Here is a 21,042-nt window from a genome sequence, read left to right on the forward strand (position 1 = left end):
TACAACAATCGAAAGCCGCGCGCAGTGGCCGCGTGGTTTGAGGTGCCATGTCACGGATTGCGCGGCCCCTCCCGCCGGAGGTTCGAGTCCTCCCTCGGGCAAGGGTGTGTGTGTTGTTCTTAGCATAAGTTAGTTTAAGTAGTGTGTAAGTCTAGGGACCGATGACATCAGCAGTTTAGTCCGTTAAGAATTCACACACATTTGAACATTTTTGAACAATTGAAAGATGAAGTATAAGTATTTAAAAATAATTTATTTAGATGTTTTAAATAAAAACAATCATTATGACAGAAATATGTGCAGTCTTAAGCTCTAAGATCAATGATACGTAGTATTTACAATGCATATAATACTGCAGCTGTAGCAGGGTCAGGTCCGTAAGTAGTTACGTCCTTTTGGCTAGCCGTAACTGAATACCAGTGGTGGGCATCGGAATGAAGGAGACTGCATTAAACTCGATCGGCACCTTCGTCTGCTCACAGCGATGAACTGCGAACTTGGACATGAGGTACGCCAGCCCAATCTTGGTCTGCAGGAGGCCTAGCCGCATACCTGAAAAACAAATGTTTGTTGCACCGGTGTCGTATCGTCGCCACTGCTTGGTGTGACTAGCTGCCAGCAGCATTGGTAATAATGTTGTTATCTAATTGCTAACACAGAGGTGAAAATGTGATAAGCTGATAACCGGCATGAGAATTCGAAGGAAAAAATACTTCTGTGTTATTGTGCGGTGTTGTGATATTACCGGTCACACTAGACACAATGAGCAACCAGACATCAAGTACTATAGACATTTCCATCTTCACTCGACGAACGACAAACTCCCATATTCGATAAGCATTTAGAAAATATTTTGATGTTCCGCATTCTGGTAAACTGCCTTCGTTCTATAACGTGTAGAAGAGACCGAGAATCTTGAAATGAACATCACGGTCCTTGTTTACGACAACCTTGAAAGGTTGTTACAGTATGTGAAGTGACAGTTTTGTATGTGGCATAGGCCACAGAAAACAATTTTCCTGATTACATGAATAAAGGGTACCACCGTCTGGATGCCGAAGTTTATTTTGCTGTCAAGTAGTCAGTGCACGTAAGAGTGCATAGTCCCGCGGCATTTCGCCTATTTCCGTAAGAGTTCGAGTGTGCTCTCCAAACACACTGAGGTTATCAATTCCTCACCATAATTACGTAAGTGGAGTCTGTTCTTTCGGACATGTCCGAAAGAATAGACTCCACTTACACGATTTCCATAGTCCGTGCAGTTGCGATGACCACTGTGTCCGGATGGCGGCCGGCCGCTGTGGCCAAGCGCTTCAGTCCGGAACCGCGCTGCTGCTACGGTCGCAGGTTCGAATCCTGCATCGGGCATAGATGTGTGTGCTGTCGTTAGTTAGATTTAAGTAGTTTCTAAGTCTAGGGGACTGATGACCTCAGATGTTAAGTCCCATAGTGCTTAGAGCCATTTGAACCATCCGGATGGCGAAATGGTCAGCGCATCTACCTAGTACAATACAGAGACCACATATATAACCTTTAAGTAGTCCTAGGTGTCTGGAGTCATACAACCCGTTGTAAGCAGGTCGTTTAAGTTTTTGTGTCGGTAATGCCACGTAGCGCTCAGCACGAAAATCACGGACTGTGCATGGGGGCTTTATTTTAAATATATGGAATGCAAATATTTTTTTTTTTTTTTTTTTTTTTGTAGCTGTTAGTCCGATTACGCAAGTCTCGTAAACGGCTGGCCCTGACTAGTTTTTGTACACAATCTGACTGCATGAAACAACAACAAAGAATGAAATGAAAATTTCAGTTAATACAATTAATTAATTAAGTCCCCAGCAACTATAAAACCTACGAAACCAACAAAGCACAAGTGTAGCTGTTCTGTATGTGGTAGTATGACTCAACGCACATCAGGCACGGTTCTTCTTCAACAAGACAAGAATTTTTAAATACCAATTATACTGACGTGATAAAAGAAAATTAGAAATACTATAATTGTGCAAGAAAACCAAAATTACACTCTAATACAAGAACACACGCCAGATGCTTTGTTGACTGAACCTGTAATGACACATTATTCAGGTCACTGAAAGAATAAAAGAATAAAAGAAAATACCTCCATATATATTGACGAAATGCACTCTGACCATTACAATATCTCCATTAGAACATCATCTGCTATCTCTCCCATCAAACCACTGCATAAAACATGGAACAACACTCTCCACTACCACGTCTCACTCTGACTTCACGACAAGCAGTGTCCACCACAACTTCTCGGCAAGCACTGCTTGTCGCTGCGTCTCAATAATCACTGCCAGTGGAGGCGGCGGAACAATACTCTCTGGCGCGATCTTTGGCGCTGTGGCTCAGTGTAGCCACCTTTCAACTGTGCTGTGTGCAATCTGTGGCTGGTTTGCATTGTTGGAATATTTGCTATTGTAGAGTTGGGCAGTTGGGTGTGAACAGCGCATAGCGTTGTGCAGTTGGAGGTGAGCCGCCAGCAGTGGATGATGTGGGGAGAGAGATGGCAGAGTTTTGAGAGCGGACGATCTGGACGTGTGTCCATCAGAAAAAGGATATTTGCCATACTGGATGTCACAAATTATATATATAGATATATATTATGACTTTTGAACACTGCTAAGGTAAATACATTGTTTGTTCTTTATCAAAATCTGTCATTTGCTAACTATATGCCTATCAGTAGTTAGTGCCTTCAGTAGTTAGAATCTTTTATTTAGCTGGTAGTATTGGCGCTCGCTGTATTGCAGTAGTTCGAGTAACGAAGATTTTTGTGAGGTAAGTGATTCATGAAAAGTATAGGTTATTGTTAGTCAGGGCCATTCTTTTGTAGGGGTTATTGAAAGTCAGATTGCGTTGCACTAAAAATATTGTGTGTCAGTTCAGTGTTGATCAGAATAAGCAAAGAGAGAAATGTCTCAGTACGTTCAGTTCTGCTCAGCTGTTTGAAAATCAAATAACGTAAGTTTACCAGCACAGCAATACATAATTTTTCTAACGGGATGTTTCACCGTTTATACACCTCCGACTCCAGATGGCTGTCTGCAGACTTCCAGGACTATTTCGCACGTTGTCTCTGTAATCCATGTTTAATATTATCAATAAATATGGGCGGGTGCCGCCGAGGGTCTTGCCGAACTGGTGGGCCTTACAGGGACCTTTTGGCGTTTTATTCACGCATGTGTCAACGTTGCAACCCCCTATTATCACGCCATAGGAGGGGGCGAAAGGGGAGGGATGAAAATGCCTAAGCCTGCTTTGCTGGTTCGGATAGCGTTCAGATACCGTCGAATGGCTTTCAACGCTACCTAGTGGTTACAATCCACAATAAGTGGTGTCAGCTTATTCTCAAGAATAAGCTTCTGTGCTGAAGCTTCTACACGTGATGGCAGGTAAGGTTCTCCAGGCATTCGTCAAACTCAAAGCCCGTCCATCGCATTACCGCAGTATATAGCGTCATTCATCACATCAAAGCACCCGTTTCCAGTCATCCTCTATCCAGTGGGTGTCGCCCTTTACAGAACTCCTAGCGTCGCTTACCGTGGCTTATGAAGAATGCTGGACAATTGCATACCATTCTTTCTGACTCCCAGTGTACAGCAATTGTGTTACCTGGACTGCTGATAGCACTTTGAATGTCAGGGCTGTTTTCTTCCATTGATTTCGTGCGATTTTATACAACCACCCTCTGTAAGCTCGGCGATTCCTGTCCGTCAGTAGAAGTGGTCTCTGCGGTTTAGCTTTCGCTGTGATTGTTTCTTCGCGTTTCCTTTCACAAACACATCTCTAACAAACGACTAGGGAAGCTTTAGAAGGGTTCAAATGTCCCTGATTAATTTTTTACTCGGGTAATACCCAAAGTATTCCACGTTCCGAGTCAATTATCTCTCCTAACTGATCCACTCTGCTGTTACAGTTTCTCTACTGACATCACAATACTTCCCCCCCCCCTCTCCCTCATTTACAGAGGCGATTTTCAACCTCTCGTGACAGGTAGTGGTCAATTTCGCATTACATAGGCTTTATTCGCAAAAATCCACAATTATTGCTGACTCAACTAGGTAATTATTTCCTTTACTTACAAACAGAGGAGCCGATATGCAGGCCGCAAAATGGATGCAAGGGAAATACTAGCGTAATTGTTTCTAATTAATGTGAATGATTCTGTAAAGAACGTTGACCTACAGTAACCAAAATTTAATTTCTTAAAAAGCTAAAAATCGTATCCAGCTGGAACAACTGAACGGCTAGAAAAACAATCGACAGGGAAGTGACTTACCTATGCAGTTGCGCGGTCCTTCACCGAATGGCAGATACACATATGGGTTTCTCCCTGCTTTGTTTTGCTCCGAGAACCTTTCGGGGTCGAAACGTTCAGGCTGTGGGAAGTACTCCGCGTCGTGATGCAGGGCATAGACTGGAACGAAGATTGGCGTCCCTTCTTCCACGGTGACTCCATTGTTAGGGAACTGGTAGCGGCTTGTGCAATTGCGACCGAGCAGTGCGCCCGGTGGATACATCCTTAGCGTTTCTGCAAAGAAAAAACATATTTTCCAGATGCTTACTCTAGACGGGCTGTAGTATAGAAACCGTGGTCATACTTTCTTGCATCAGATGTTCTTCACATTTTTCATCCTATTACACGTATCTAGTGACTCGTCTATGGCTGATATCGTGAGCAGTTGGTCGTTTAAAACTCAGTTATGGTCTCAATACTGATATCCATTACAACTTACTGATATAAAGGTTCCATGTTCTATAATAATATTGGAGTTGCAGTTTTACACCAGTGTATTATGTTAGATCTAGATACGACCTCGATGAGATGAGAGATGTGACACTGTGAGGAGAATCTGACAGAGCACTGAAAGACGTACATCTAAACAAAGCACCTGGAGTAGACGAAATTCCCTCAGCATTATTTTGCTCCTTGGGAAAGCCAGCGACAGCGAAACTATTCCACATGGTATGCTGTATATACCGGGCATATATCCTAAGATTCGCCAGGCGCAGTCTCTGTTGTTTCGGCAGATATTCGCAGTTTCGTTTTTACTGTACGCAGCTGCGGTCAGCCAAAGAAATACTGCTCATCACGTTTTTCATGCAACGACCCAATGTCGACGGAAAGTGTAGTTTCCTTCCCGTTACGAACCAAATTATATTTAAACAGAAATTTTACGTGTCTATTCGATAGAACAGTCCCATATTAGTCTAGTGCGATATTTCTGTCATTGATATTTATTAACAGGGACAGTAAAACAAGAAGAGTAATCAGTACTCCAGCCACTGCCCTTGTCAGTAGATATCGATAAACATATCGATTAAACAAGTATTGCATTACACGAATCTGGGACCGCTCAATCGAATGAACACGTAAAATTCCGTTTCAAAATCGCTTTGTTTGTAACGGAAAACAAATCGACGCTTTCCGCCGAAACTGGGCGTCGATGAAAGGCGTGATGAGTAGTATTTGTTTGGACTGACTCCAGCTACTCACAGAAAAAAATCAAATTGCAAATATCTGCCGAAACACCAGAGAAAATGCGCCTAATGGTCCTTAAGATTCCGCGAGGGGTATCCGCGCGGTCTTGGGCGCCTTGCCACGATTCGCGCGGCTCTCCCCGTCGGAGGTTCGAGTCCTCCCTCGGGCATGGTTGTGTGTGTTGTCCTTAGCGTAAGTTAGTTTAAATCAGATTACGTAGTGTGTAAGCCCAGGGACCGATGACCTCAGCAGTTTGGTCCTGTAGGAACTCACCACAAATTTCCAATTTACCCTTAGGAGGGACCCCCTGTACATACAGGGTGTAATGGATATAAATGCAGATATTTTTGTGCGTGTTAACTACGCTCTACCATTTTGCGTCCATGCGTCCACACTTGACCCTCCGCCCAGGGAAAAATAATCATCTTGCCACACGTGTTTGGGGACACTACACAACTTAAAACTATAAGACTCGCAACAGCTATAATTACTAGCCTGGAAATGACGTAAATACTGATATAAGGCCGTTCAATAGACCGTTCTTAATCACCAATAGAAATATCTGCACTTATACCGTTTCATCGCATATATGAGACAGGCAAAATACGCTCGGACTTCAAGAAGAGCTTAATAATGCCAGTTCCAAAAAAGGCTGGTGCTCACTCGTGTGAATGCTAGCGAACTATCAGTTTACTAAGTCATTGTTGCAAAATACTAACAAGAAATACAGAAAAATGTTAAAGCCAATCTCAGATAATATCAGTCTGGGTTCTGGAGAAATCAAGGAACGCAAAGGGCAATACTGACCCAATGGTTTATCGTAGAAGATAGACTGAAGAAAAATAAACTTACTTTTATATCGCTGGCACAATCAGAGAAAGCTTTTTCACAATTTTGACCAGAATACAATATTTGAAATTCTCATAATAGCAGGGGTACAGAGAGCGAGGGACTATCTCCAACTTGTACAGAAACCAGGTTGCAGTTATAATAACGAAGAACATAAAAGCCAGCAGTAATTGAGAAGGGCGTGAGGTAGGGCTGTATACTATCCTTCATGTTATTCAATATGTAAAATGATCAAGCAATAAATGGAACTTTTCGCTGGCTCTACTATTTTCTTTGTTTTATTATTACTCGCGTACAACTAATATATGAGATAAAATATGTTGCTACGGAAAGACCACAAAGATAGGATAAGAGAAATTAGGGCTTGTACAGAGGCATATAGGCAGTCATTTTTCCCTCGTTCTGTTTGGGAGTGGAACTGGAAGAGAAGATGCTAGTTGTGGTACGAGGCACCCTCCGCCACGCACCGTATGGTGGATTGCGGAGTATGTATGTAGATGTAGAAAGAGCCCCGAAATACCTTTTAGTGATGCTGTAATGTGACTTTCTTTGGGTCATTAATTTTCAACAAAACAAAATATATTCTGTTCTTATTCTTCTGGATCTGGCTTTCTATTAAAGGAACATTTTTTCGTTACTGTAACTCGCCATAAAGTTCAACATCTTCCTTACTTTACAGTTATTGAAAAGGTTAATGAAAATTATTTCGTTATCAATACTGATGTTACAGTACGCAATGATTGTTTAACATCAAAATTTTGCAGAGGATTTTTGTTAACAGTAAGACACCAATAAGTACCACGACTAACACGAGAACATGAGACTATTGTCATAGAAAAAGATGTTTTTACTATAAGGTTTGCCAGACCAAAACTACGCACAGCAAGATTTATGTTATGACGGTAAATTATCTTTTTGCACTGTTAATAATACATTATCAGCAGCCCGCGTGAACCTGTAAAACACATCATAAAATCTGCTGCTCTGCTCTGCAGTTCCGAAAGCTGAAAGAAATAATTTTAGTTCACTATTGCCTGCCCGCTTCTTTGCGGTATGATTGATTTCATTTAATGCAGTTTTAATGCGCCGCGTCAGCGGCTCGTTCGTTCGTAGCTCAGCTCTGCACCACGAATAATATTTAAATAACTGAAAATGTCTTAAAGGGATGGGATAAAATACCAGGCAAGTTTATTACAAATCATAATGCAAGTTTTCACTAAGTAACTCTATTCAAAACATTTAAACAGATTAAATTATTACACACCTTTACAAATCAATGTCTAATGGCGTCCCTCTCTCAATCTTGACAGAAGAATGCTACGCAAGCGTACAATATAACGTCACAGGCTCTTCCTATTCACGTAACTCCAAGAAGACGACAGAGAAATTAATGTTCGGTTTTTACTATTTATACTAGTCACATATTCTCATCTTTGTTTGATATTTAACAAGTATCGTCTGTGGCGGTTTCAGTACTCGCCGACACAGATTTTATCTTTAAAAAAAATCAGTACATAATTCTATACAAGAACAAAACATGACACATAATGATTTCACTTTATTACACAAAATTCACACAATCGTTGTCCATGCAATTACAATCATGCAGTTCAATTATTCTTTTCTCCTTTTCTTTTTTACCACATATGTCTTTTGCTAAGAGAAGTTACAAACTAAAGATAAATTTGGAAATAATCGTAAAATTAATGGCGAAAAATGAAAACTACAAGGTTAATTGTAAGTCTGACAGAGACGACAACGACTTTAAGATCAGTTTAACGGAATGGGTAGTGTCGTGAAATGAGGTTACAAGATGAACATTAACAAAAGAAAAAAAGGGTAATTGAGTGTGGTAAAATTATGGGAGGTAATGTTGAGGGAACTGGGAAATCAGACATTAAAAGTAGTACACTAGTTTTGCTATTTAGGTGGCAAGACGAGTGATGACTGTCGAAGTAAAGAACAAAAGAAAACGTAGACTGGCAATAGCTAGAAAAGCGATTCTGAGAAAGAGAAATATTTTAATAGAGAATATAAATTTAAGTGTTAATCTCTAATGAAAGTATTTGTTTGGATTGTGCCCTTGAATGGAAATGAAACGCAGGCAGCATGTATACGAAGAGAATAGAAGCTTTAGTAATGTGATGCTACGGATGAAGACAGAAGAGTATGGGTAAATCTAATAATTAATCAAGAGGAAGCCAGGGAGAAAAGATCATTGTGGTACAACTTGAGTAAAAGAAGGAATCGTTTGATGAGACACATCCCGAGACATCAAGCGATTGTTATTTGCGCTATTGTGGTAGGACCAGGACTTGACTATAGAAACGAGCCTTCTAGTGGATATGAGTTGCAGGTGTTGTGCAGAGGTGAAGAGATTTCTACAGGATAGACTAGCGCGGAGAGCAAATTCAAACGAGTCTTCGTACTGAAGATAAGAACAACTATTAGTCTATACTGCACTTTATTACATCAAAGGTAGGTTAAGTCTGTATTAAGTAACTGTTATCTTACTCTTTCATCCTGCAAGGGGTTACTGAATTCTATAATTAATGCACTTTGCGGATTTGTAGTGACAACTGCGTATTACTTTCAACAGGACATCAAGTCCGAAAACAATGTTTCATGCCAATGGAACAGATAAGTAACGCATTGCTTGAAAACTGCGACGGAACAGAGACATTGTTGGACAGAAATAATCACAGCTACTGACGAACGACATTGAAAACAGAAAATACGTAATAGAGGTGGAGTGGTATGTTTATAACTAAAAGTGGTAGAGATTTCACCACATGGGAAAGCAGCATAACAGGCATAAATAACGTTCATGTCTGATACAGACCAGGTTCCGAAGATAAAGGTCGACATTGGATTCCGAATAAGGAATAATCACCCCTCTTGCACTAATTCACGTTTTGCACCTGTTAGTCAAGCTGGCCAGCAAACTTTTGAGAGCTTTTAGGGGATATTATCCCATTCCTGTATCAAGGCGGTTTTCAATTCTTGCATGGTTCGGGGAGGGGGTGTTCGTTGAGAAATATCTCTACCAAGAGCATCCCAGGAGTGTTCTATATGTCCGGTGAATACACAGGCCATTCCAAACGTTCAGTATCTTCGCTTTCCAGTGAGTCCAACACCTTACCTGTCTTGTGTGGCCGGACAGTGTCGTGCATGAACACGAATCCAGGACCTACCGCACTCCTAAACTGACGGACGTGATCCAGAATACTCTCCATGTAATACCGCTGTGCTGAAACGGTACCGCGCACAAAGATATGCAGTGTGTGCATAATGCCTGTCCACACAACATCGCCTAGGCCATACCGATAACGTACATGAACATTCTGTGGTGTGTAACGTGTTCCCCTCTCTCTCCACACTAACTTGTGGCTATAATCATTTGCCACAGTGAAGCGAAGTAGCAAACAACTTTAAAAAAGCGCAGTTGACTCCCATATAAAAGAAGGATACAAGAACGGAGAGGCAAAAACACAGACCAATATCCGTAACATAAGTTTGCTGCAGAATTCTTGAGCATATCCTAAATTCCGCTGCAGTCCGGAACCGCGGGACTGTTACGATCGCAGGTTCGAATCCTACCTCGGGCATGGATGTGTGTGACGTCCTTAGGTTAGTAAGGTTTAAGTAGTTCTAAGTTCTAGGGGACTTATGACCTAAGATGTTAAGTCCCATAGTGCTCAGAGCCAGCCATATCCTAAATTCGGATATTATAAATTTCCTTGAGAAAGAAAGACTTCTGTCCGCAAATCAGTACGAATTTAGAAAGTATAGCTTGTGCGAAATTCAGCTTGCCCTTTTCTCTCACTATTTCATGCGAACCATGGATGGACGACAAGATGCAGCTTTCATATCCCTAGATTTCCGGAAGGCGTTTGACACGATGTCCCACTTCAGACTGTTCAGAAATGTACGAGTATACATGAATGGCTAGAAGACCTTTTAAGAAACAGAACACAGGAAGTTGTCCCTCATGACGGGTGTTCATCAGACATAATGGCATCTTCAGGAGTGCCCCATGGAAGTGTCATAGGACAGCTCTTCTCCTATATATGTGTAAAACGATCTGACGGATGGGGTAAGCAACAATATGTGACCATCTGCCGATAACCCTGTATTGTAAGGAAAAGTTGCAAACCTGAAAGAAATTTAACGAGCACGTAACATCGGCAGCAGGGAAACGAATTATCGACCTCGGTTTGTTGCGTGAATTTTAAGAAGTGGTGGCTCATTTATAAAGGAGAACACGTACAGAACACTAGTATGACTCGTTCTTCAGTACTGCTAGAGTTTTTGGGATCCCACATGGTCGGAACGAAGGAAGACATCGAAGGAATTCAAAGGCTTGCTGCTAGGTTTGTTACTGGTAGGTTCGAACAACACGCAAGTGTTACGAAGATGTTTCGTGAACTCAAATGGGAATCTCTGGAGGGAAGGCAACGTTTTTTCCGCGAACCACTAATTAGAACATTTAGGTGATCGGAATTTGTGGCCAAGTGCAGAATGATTCTGCTGCATTCAGTGTACATTTCGTGTAAGGACCGCGAAGACGAGATAAAACTTGGACACTTACGGAGGCATTTAGACAGTCGTTTTGCTATCACTGCATCTGCGAGTGGAACAGCACGGGGAATCATTAGTAGTGGTACAGGGCACCCTCCGCCAGGCACCATATAGTGGCTTGCGGAGTATATATGCAGATGTACATTTATTGCAAATGATGGAGTGTGAAACAGTAGCTCGTGGCTTATAGAGAAAAGATTGTTTCTCAGCTGCTACGAATCAGCGCACGCACTACTGACGCGGAACTAGGACGTAACACCCACTTTGTTTTGTGAATGGCTCCAGATAATCAGACGAGGTTTTCCGCAATTGATAATACGCTAAGGCACACGTAATTTTTTGTACCCGTAATGCTCGCTAACTCTGGTATGTTGAAACAAGTGTTTCTCTTCATGGAACCGTATACTTTGATTACTACATTGGAAGAACAATTGCAGTTGTACAGTGCTTGTTAATATTAGCGTTGAAATCTTTCTCAAAACTATCCAAGAAATGTACCAAACTTAGAAAGCAATGCGGCCAGAGTCGGTTGTTGCGGTGTGCACATCGCCAAGCAGAACTCCTATGCCAGGATCCGTCGTTATATACATCAAGACAGACCTACGCTACTAATTGTATTGTATTAAATCGGGGACCTAGAAACGACGGAGAGGCTTCGTCCCGCCGTAGCCCTCAGTGGTTCACAACCCCACAATAGGGCATAGCAGTCCACCCAAACCCATACATAAAAGCATATGTAGAAAATATAACCAAGGTATGGGAAGAAGTTTTATATACTACCCTTGAAGAAATGTGACACATCGTTCTAATATATGACAGAAATCGACTAATTTTCACAGAAGTCATACAATCGAAATAGTGTATTTTTTAAGGCAAGTTGATCATTCAACAAATCTTTTGAATTTAGGTGAGAATGTTGATGTATTTCAAATAGTTCTAAAAGGTTCATTTTGTAGTCCTTTTCAACTATATAATTTCCGTTCTAAACAAGGATACAGGAGGATGAGTGATTTTCTGTGTTTTGAGGTGTTTTGCAAAAACTGACATATTAATTGGTTCAAATGGCTCTGAGCACTATGGGACTCAACTGCTGTGGTCATAAGTCCCCTAGAACTTACAACTACTTAAACCTAACTAACCTAAGGACATCACACACATCCATGCCCGAGGCAGGATTCGAACCTGCGACAGTAGCGGTCGTGCGGTTCCAGACTGTAGCGCCTTTAACCGCTCGGCCACTTCGGCCGGCGACTTATATTAATTCTCATCATCTTTCTTGAGCAAGTGTTCACGTGAGCGAGTCTTAAATGCCCTCGCTGTCTGTCCAATATAAAAACTCGGACATATACTACACTGTATTTTATGCACTCCAAATTTGAGGAGTTTCTCAGTTGGAGGTTCCTCATTATGTGTGAAGAGCAACTTGGGGGAGGGGGGGGGGGGGGAGGCATTATTGGTGGCAGAACGCACAGTGATCTCATATTTTTTAAATAAATTGGCTATACGACGCGAAATGTTCTTAGAAATGGGATTGTTGTGTATTTCTTACCTTGTTGTTGTTGTTGTTGTGGTCTTCAGTCCTGAGACTGGTTTGATGCAGCTCTCCATGCTACCCCGTCCTGTGCAAGCTTCTTCATCTCCCAGTACCTACTGCAACCTACATCCTTCTCAATCTGTTTAGTGTATTCATCTCTTGGTCTCCCTCTACGTTTTTTACCTTCCATGCTGCCCTGCAGTACTAAATTGGTGATCTCTTGATGCCTCAGAACATGTCCAACCAACCGATCCCTTCTTCTAGTCAAGTTGTGCCACAAACTTCTCTTCTCCCCAATCCTATTCAGTACCTCCTCATTTCTTACCTAGGAGTCCATTTTGTTAAGTGTAGGGGACTTTATATTCTTGTTGGTTTTATTGTTACAAACTTTTTATACAGGGTTTCCTTCATATCCGTTTTTGACCGATATATACTTCAAGTTATTAAGTTTTGTTGCAGTAGCAGAAGGGGTTAAGGGCACGGTCGATCATGGCATGAAAGAATGCCAATTTGTGCTTAAAGGGTGGACAGGAAGAGGCATAAATGATTTTATCTGTTGTGGTATGTTTCCTGTAAATATCGAAGTTAATTTTACCATATACTAAACATAGTTTCAGGTCCAGAAGACATTTCATTGTGTTGATTTTGTATTTATTAGGTAAATTTAATTTTACGATGGAAACAGGCACTGACTCTCTAAGTGATTTGACGTCCCTCACATATCCTTTTAATAGAATGGTGGTATCATCGACATACCGTCTGCAAAGGTAACATTTCACGTCGTATAGGCAATTTATTAAAAAAATGACATCATAGTGTCCTCTACCATCAATAATGCCACCAAGTTGCTCTGCATACATAATGAGAAACCTCCGACTGACCAATTTCTCAGATGGAGTAAATAAAATACGCTGTAATATATGTCAGAGTTTTTATACAGGACAGACGGGTAGGGCATTTAAGACCAAGTTTCGTGAGCACGGCCCAACAAACTCAGTGATGATTCCTGTAAGTCATTTTTTGCAGAGAATTCAAAACAGAGAAACACCCACGCCCTCCTCCATCCTTGCGCAGCATGGAAATTTTAGACACAGCTGATAAGGACTACAAAATGAACCTCTTAGAAGGATTTGTAATATACAAACATTCTCACCAAAATACAAAAGATTTGTTGAATAATCAGCTTGCAGTAAAGAACAGACACTCTTTTGGTTGTATGACTTACATGAAAATTAGCCCATTCCTATAATATATTAGAACTATACGTCATGTTTTTCTTCAAGAGCAGTATAAACAACTTCTTCACATACCTTTGTTATATTTTTTATTTATGGTTTTATATATGTTCCTCGCTGCTAGCAAAACAGATACATAGATGTCATTCCGTTACTGTAAATTGTCACTCAGTGTTTGAAACAATCACATACAATATGTACATACCATGACATTATGCTCCTACAAAGAAGACACTGATGTTTGCTAAACCAATACCAAGTAAGTTTGTGTAATGTACTTTTCGTATTTCACGTAAATGAACAGCCAAGGTCAAAAGATTTATAATATCGCTAGTTTTGTAGGCTTCCGAAGATGGTAAATTAATTTGTCTAAACCAGCAAAGCATAATAAAATTTATTTGCTACTGTGACTGAATTTTATCCTGGAAAAATAATACCACAGTTACTGAAAATGCCCCTCTCCGGTAGCTGAGTGGTCAGCGCGGCAGAATGTCAATCCTAAGGGCCCGAGTTCGATTGCCGGCTGGGTCGGAGATTTTCTCCTCTCAGGGTCTGGGTGTTGTGTTGTCCTAATCATCATCATTTCATCCCTATCGACGCGCAAGTCGCCGAAGTGGCGTCAAATTGAAAGACTTGCACCCGGCGTACGGTCTACCCGACGGGGACCCTAGTGACACGACATTTACATTTAGTTACTGAGGATTACAGCCATGAATAAAATAAGAAAGGGGGTTATTAATACTTATAATGATAAACAGCCCTATTCAATGAAAATGAGAAACTGCTGTATTAACTTCCTTAGATCTGAAAAAAGTATAGTACTTGTCTTTGGCTGGAGATGCTTGAATGCTTCTTAAAGTTAAAGCAATCGGACAAATGTGTCAATAGATATATAGATAGTACTCGAAACTGTAATTAGATGGAATATCCTTTAAGGGGAGCAGGAGGTGGTCAAATCCAAAAAATTACGATTTTTTTTGCTACCGAAAATTAATTGGAACATTCCTCTTTAATGTAAACTTTGAATTATTGTTCTACTCGCCCTAGAAGTGGAGTTATTACCATTTTGCCCCACGCCTGCAGAGAAAATGGGCGGCCGCTGAATGCATCTAACATCCTCTCGTGACTTCCTGGCGAACTGCTTGGGATTTTCTGGGCCTGTTACGCATACAGCGAGTGTGCAAGGGTTGGCTACATTGTTTTCTGTGACAAATGAAGCGCTAAGAGAGCGTAACATCGTCTCTTTGCTGTTTACCGTTTCGAATTACACTCCTGGAAATTGAAATAAGAACACCGTGAATTCATTGTCCCAGGAAGGGGAAACTTTATTGACACATTCCTGGGGTCAGATACATCACATGATCACACTGACAGAACCACAGGCACATAGACACAGGCAACAGAGCATGCACAATGTCGGCACTAGTACAGTGTACATCCACCTTTCGCAGCAATGCAGGCTGCTATTCTCCCATGGAGACGATCGTAGAGATGCTGGATGTAGTCCTGTGGAACGGCTTGCCATGCCATTTCCACCTGGCGCCTCAGTTGGACCAGCGTTCGTGCTGGACGTGCAGACCGCGTGAGACGACGCTTCATCCAGTCCCAAACATGCTCAATGGGGGACAGATCCGGAGATCTTGCTGGCCAGGGTAGTTGACTTGCACCTTCTAGAGCACGTTGGGTGGCACAGGATACATGCGGACGTGCATTGTCCTGTTGGAACAGCAAGTTCCCTTGCCGGTCTAGGAATGGTAGAACGATGGGTTCGATGACGGTTTGGATGTACCGTGCACTATTCAGTGTCCCCTCGACGATCACCAGTGGTGTACGGCCAGTGTAGGAGATCGCTCCCCACACCATGATGCCGGGTGTTGGCCCTGTGTGCCTCGGTCGTATGCAGTCCTGATTGTGGCGCTCACCTGCACGGCGCCAAACACGCATACGACCATCATTGGCACCAAGGCAGAAGCGACTCTCATCGCTGAAGACGACACGTCTCCATTCGTCCTTCCATTCACGCCTGTCGCGACACGACTGGAGGCGGGCTGCACGATGTTGGGGCGTGAGCGGAAGACGGCCTAACGGTGTGCGGGACCGTAGCCCAGCTTCATGGAGACGGTTGCGAATGGTCCTCGCCGATACCCCAGGAGCAACAGTGTCCCTAATTTGCTGGGAAGTGGCGGTGCGGTCCCCTACGGCACTGCGTAGGATCCTACGGTCTTGGCGTGCATCCGTGCGTCGCTGCGGTCCGGTCCCAGGTCGACGGGCACGTGCACCTTCCGCCGACCACTGGCGACAACATCGATGTACTGTGGAGACCTCACGCCCCACGTGTTGAGCAATTCGGCGGTACGCCCACCAGGCCTCCCGCATGCCCACTATACGCCCTCGCTCAAAGTCCGTCAACTGCACATACGGTTCACGTCCACGCTGTCGCGGCATGCTACCAGTGTTAAAGACTGCGATGGAGCTCCGTATGCCACGGCAAACTGGCTGACACTGACGGCGGCGGTGCACAAATGCTGCGCAGCTAGCGCCATTCGACGGCCAACACCGCGGTTCCTGGTGTGTCCGCTGTGCCGTGCGTGTGATCATTGGCTGTACAGCCCTCTCGCAGTGTCCGGAGCAAGTATGGTGGGTCTGACACACCGGTGTCAATGTGTTCTTTTTTCCATTTCCAGGAGTGTAGTTCAGTGTTGCGCCTGTTGTTGGTAGTATTACACTTCTTTTGTAAAGCCTTGTTCTGGTTACGATGCCACGTTTTAGTAACCGTGTATATAAGAAGAGGAAGAACGTAGGGAAAAGAAAATTAACACTAATACCAAGTTGCGATACTACAATTACTGAAACAGTGCGTTCTTCTGCTAAGCGACACATGGCCGGCCACAGCCCTGTGACATCATCTAGCAAATACTACCTTGGGTCATGGTGCCCCAAAGGTTTCAAGACTATAGAGGAACTGAAACCATATGTAAATGAATTTGTAGTTGAAAAGTTGGAATGCATTGGGCATGTGCAAAAGCGTATGGGTGCACGGCTTCGAAGGCTCAAACAAACTTTGGGTTCAAGTAAGCTCAGTGATGGAAAGACAATAGGAGGGAGAGGTAGGCTTACTGATGAGGTGATTGAACGTCTACAGAGATATTATGAGTATGCTATAAGGCAAAATACTAGTAATGTTAGTGACATGCGAAAAGCAGTGTGGGCATTGTTCCTTCATACTGCCTCTTCCAATGAATACCCTCAACACAGCCTGTGCCCAAAAGATTCCTGGTGCAAATATAATGCAAAAAAGTACTATGATCACAAACATGGTTTGCCAGCAGCTGTGATAAATGCAATAAAACCAATTTTTCATGACTTAGCACAGCCAGAATTGTTACACAAATGTCTACACGGAAAGACGCAGAATCCTAATGAGAGGGTAAACAATTTGATTTGGAAAGTGATTCCTAAAAGGGTGTTTGTAAGCATAAAAACACTGCACTTTGGCATTTATGATGCAATAGCAACCTACAACCAAGACAGTGTGAAGTGTGAAGTTCTGAAGGCATTAGGATTTACAGCTGGGGTGAACACTGAACGAGCACTAAGAAATACTGACAGAGAAAGGATAAGAGGAGCAGAAAGAAGAGAAAGGCATATGAAGTATGATGGAACAACAGGCCAGAAAAGAAGACAGGAGAGGAAGTTTTTGGAGGATGAACAAGAAGACCCTGATAATCCATCCTATAGTGCAGGAATGTATTGAGAAATTTTGATAGCCATTTCCCGTAAATTAGAATTTTCCGAATATAAGGAACATTTTCTCAAAATCCACTCTAGCTACAGAGGTGAAATTTTTATACAGCACTCCTAGTGGTCAAACTTACATTGTAACACAGCCATTTGGCAATATGTTCAGTAGTTTCATTTCAGTTTAATTATAAAGCAATGATTTGTAAAAAAATTTGAGTCATTAATAAAAAAAAATAATTGGAAGGAAACTAGAAAAGATACTCCAAAACCCCTCTGTCATAACTGCAATACTAAACCACTCTATATGTAAAAAAAATTCAAATTTTTCTATTTGGTAGTTTATTCATAAATGTTCCTCAAACTTAGTGATTTTAACATGGGCAGCATAGGAACCTCCGGCTCCCCTTAAATAAACCAACCACTTTATTCAGAATGAATGACGACATGTCACCTACAAAATAAATACTTATCTCTACGAAACTTCGTTGTACACTTACTTTAGCATGTGCTTCACTATTTACCATCGACTGCAAGGGATATTTGCAACCGTCTTTCGAGAGACTGATGATACGCCATTGCATTCTGTAGCGATTCGACGGCCCATTGTCTGGCATCCTTGGGACTTCATGATAGACTACATCTTTCATTGCTCCCCTTAGAAAGAAGTCAAAGGAATCATGGGACCTGGCTGGCCGTAGTACTACAGCAGTCTGTCCTATCCAGTAATCAGGAAACTTTTCGTTCAGTGTTTGCGTTGCAACACGGGGAGAGTGAGCTGGGCAGCTGTCGTGTTGGGACCACACAAGCTGCCGCTCACTCAGTGGTACCTCGTCTAGAAGAACGGGTAGGAATTTCGGAAAAAAAATGCGTGCATACGTATATCTATTTAACATCCCTGCGATGAAGTAATGTTCCGCAATGGGATTTCCCATGATGCCGCACCATACGTTTACGCTCCACGGTCGTTGGTGTTGTAACTGACGAAGCCAGCGCGTATTCTCAGCTGCCCAGTACTGCATCTTACGTAAATTTATAATACTGTGGTTCGTAAACGTTGCTCAGTCAGTAAAGAGCACACGTTGGGAAAACGTAGTGTCGTCTCCCAGGCGCTGTAGAGCGAACCGACAAAATTCAATACGACGTTGTAAATCACGTTCTCAGAGTGCCTGATGTAGTGACAAATGATAAGGATGGAGTTTGCGTCGATGGAAGATGCGAATGACACTCGTCTGGCTGATCCCAGATGCCCTGGCGATACGTCTCGTACCGCCGTGCCGATTGATAAACACTGTAGCCAGAACAGCTTTTTCATGTGCTCTGTCAGCCGCAGTCTTCGTCCTCGTCCTCCGTTTGACGTTGAAGATGCCTGTTCGCACTAGTGATCTAACAATTCCTGCAAGCGCCTGGCGCGACGGACAGCGACGATTAGGATACACCTCCATTTACAGCAGTACCGTTTCGACGGCATTTCTTTGACATTCGCTGTAGGTGATTAGCACGTCTAACTTCTCATCACACGTGTACCTCTCTGCAGGGAAGCAATGTTGAAGCAGAAAATAACCTGCCTGTAGACGCAATTCCTGCTGATTCTGCAGTGCAGAGCAGTAAACTGCTGAAAGGCTTGACGCAGCGAGGTAGCCTGGCCGAGCGTGTTTACAAAGCAACAACCGATTCCGGGCGTCCTGCCTTCAAATTTTAGAATATTTTTAGGATTCTTTTGCGAAGAGTTTCGACGTCAAAATTAACGAGCGTTATATCACTGTACTCGTCTTCTCATGTGCTTTCAGCTGCCGTCAAAAGAAGGAATCACTCTATTTTTAAAAAATCACACTTGCTACAATATCTTGATCGATATAAGAGTGAAGACTCTGTAGCACACAATAAGGCTACATGCCCCTTAGCGTACTATCATTTGCCGAAAACCTCAATTAGATATCTAGAACTCTTTACGAAATGAAAGATATGTTACTAATTCACACTGTAGAATTATTAGTACAGGATGAAAAGAATGATCGGTGAAGACGGACATTGACAATTGTTACAACTGAAGATAGATGCTATTTTGAAAGTATTACATTCAGGATCGCGTGCAGAATCTGCCTGCTGCTATCTTCGGTATAATAACGGTCTCCAGAATCTCTAACAATGAAACTTGTTCATTTTCATTCCATTATTTGCTATGGTATCATATTTTGTATAACTCTGTAAAACTGTCTCGCTCCATGTTGCTAAGAAAAATGGCGATCAGTAGGCTCTGTCTAGTCGTATCGCGAAGGTTGTGCGTGTCATTGATTGGCTGATTGGGAGTTAAGGTGCTAAACAGCGAGGTCATTAGCCCCGCATGGCACAGTCCGTCTGGATTTACTGACAGCTACAAATCTGACAGGTCGTTTTCCAAGCGTCTCGGAATTCTAGCGCTCCCATTTCCACTTGCACATATACAGGAGATAGGCAAAATAATGTGAATAGTGGTAGCAATGGGATGGTTGTGTTTGATGGTCAACAATGCAGATAAGGCACGTGTCGCGCTGAACTGTGCGTGTTTAGTACGGACTATGCATCAGTGCAGGTTGTTTACGAGCAGAACACACTTCGTATTTGCATTCAGGGGCCGGGGTCGACGTGCAATGAAAGACCTAACAGAGTTACAAAGAGGGGTTCGATTAGCTGGAGCATCAGTAATCAAGACAGCCAACTTATTGAATGTTTCAAGAGCAACTGTTTCAACAGTCATGACAACCTACACCAAATATGGAAAGACATCATCGTGTAAACGTAATAGTGGGCGCAAATCAAAAATAAATGACAGAGATCGTCGTACGGTAACACGAATTGTGTCGAAACAACACAAAACTACGGCGGCTAAAGTGACTGTAGAGCTCGATCGCCATCTTGGAGACCCCGTATCTATCGACACTGTCCGCCGAGAACTCCATAAAGCGAATACTCAACGACGACCTTCTATACCGAAAGCATTACTGATGACAACCAACGCAAAGAAGTGTAAAACATGGTGTCAGGAGCATAAATCCTAGATGGCTGACAGTGGAAACGTGTCATATGGTCCGACGAGTCAACTTTTTCGTTATTTCCACATCGGGCCGGATTTACGTCTGGATAGCCAAAGCCTTGCAGACAAACAAAAATTACGAGAAGCGAAATGTAGTGTGAGGAGGGCTAAGCGAGAGGCGTTCAATGAATTCGAAAGTAAAGTTCTATGTACTGACTTGGCAGAAAATCCTAAGAAATTTTGGTCTTATGTCAAAGCGGTACGTGGAGCAAAACAAAATGTCCAGACACTCTGTGACCAAAATGGTACTGAAACAGAGGATGACAGACTAAAGGCCGAAATACTAAATGTCTTTTTCCAAAGTTGTTTCACAGAGGAAGATTGCACTGTAGTTCCTTCTCTAGATTGTCGCACAAATGACAAAATGGTAGATATCGAAATAGACGACAGAGGTATAGAGAAACAATTAAAATCGCTCAAAAGAGGAAAGGCCTCTGGACCTGATGGGATACCAGTTCAATTTTACACAGAGTACGCGAAGGAACTTGCCCCCCTTCTTGCAGCGGTGTACCGTAGGTCTCTA

The 21,042-nt window shown here is 42.6% G+C and overlaps 1 protein-coding gene across 1 annotated transcript in view; it reads right to left on the minus strand.

Moving 5' to 3' along the window:
- Positions 1 to 293: 293 nt before the first annotated feature.
- LOC126190919 (probable cytochrome P450 6a13) overlaps positions 294 to 21,042 on the minus strand; it is an 80,110-nt gene continuing 59,361 nt past the window's right edge. Inside the window, exons 7-8 of the mRNA XM_049931552.1 lie at positions 4,307 to 4,558; positions 294 to 552 (exon numbers count right to left, since the gene is read on the minus strand). Of these exons, the coding sequence (XP_049787509.1) occupies positions 386 to 552; positions 4,307 to 4,558 (419 nt within the window). The 3' untranslated portion in view covers positions 294 to 385. The remainder of the gene's footprint in view (positions 553 to 4,306; positions 4,559 to 21,042) is intronic.

The sequence above is a fragment of the Schistocerca cancellata genome, chromosome 6 (assembly GCF_023864275.1).
Source record: "Schistocerca cancellata isolate TAMUIC-IGC-003103 chromosome 6, iqSchCanc2.1, whole genome shotgun sequence".
NCBI classification, from domain to species: Eukaryota; Metazoa; Arthropoda; class Insecta; order Orthoptera; family Acrididae; genus Schistocerca; species Schistocerca cancellata.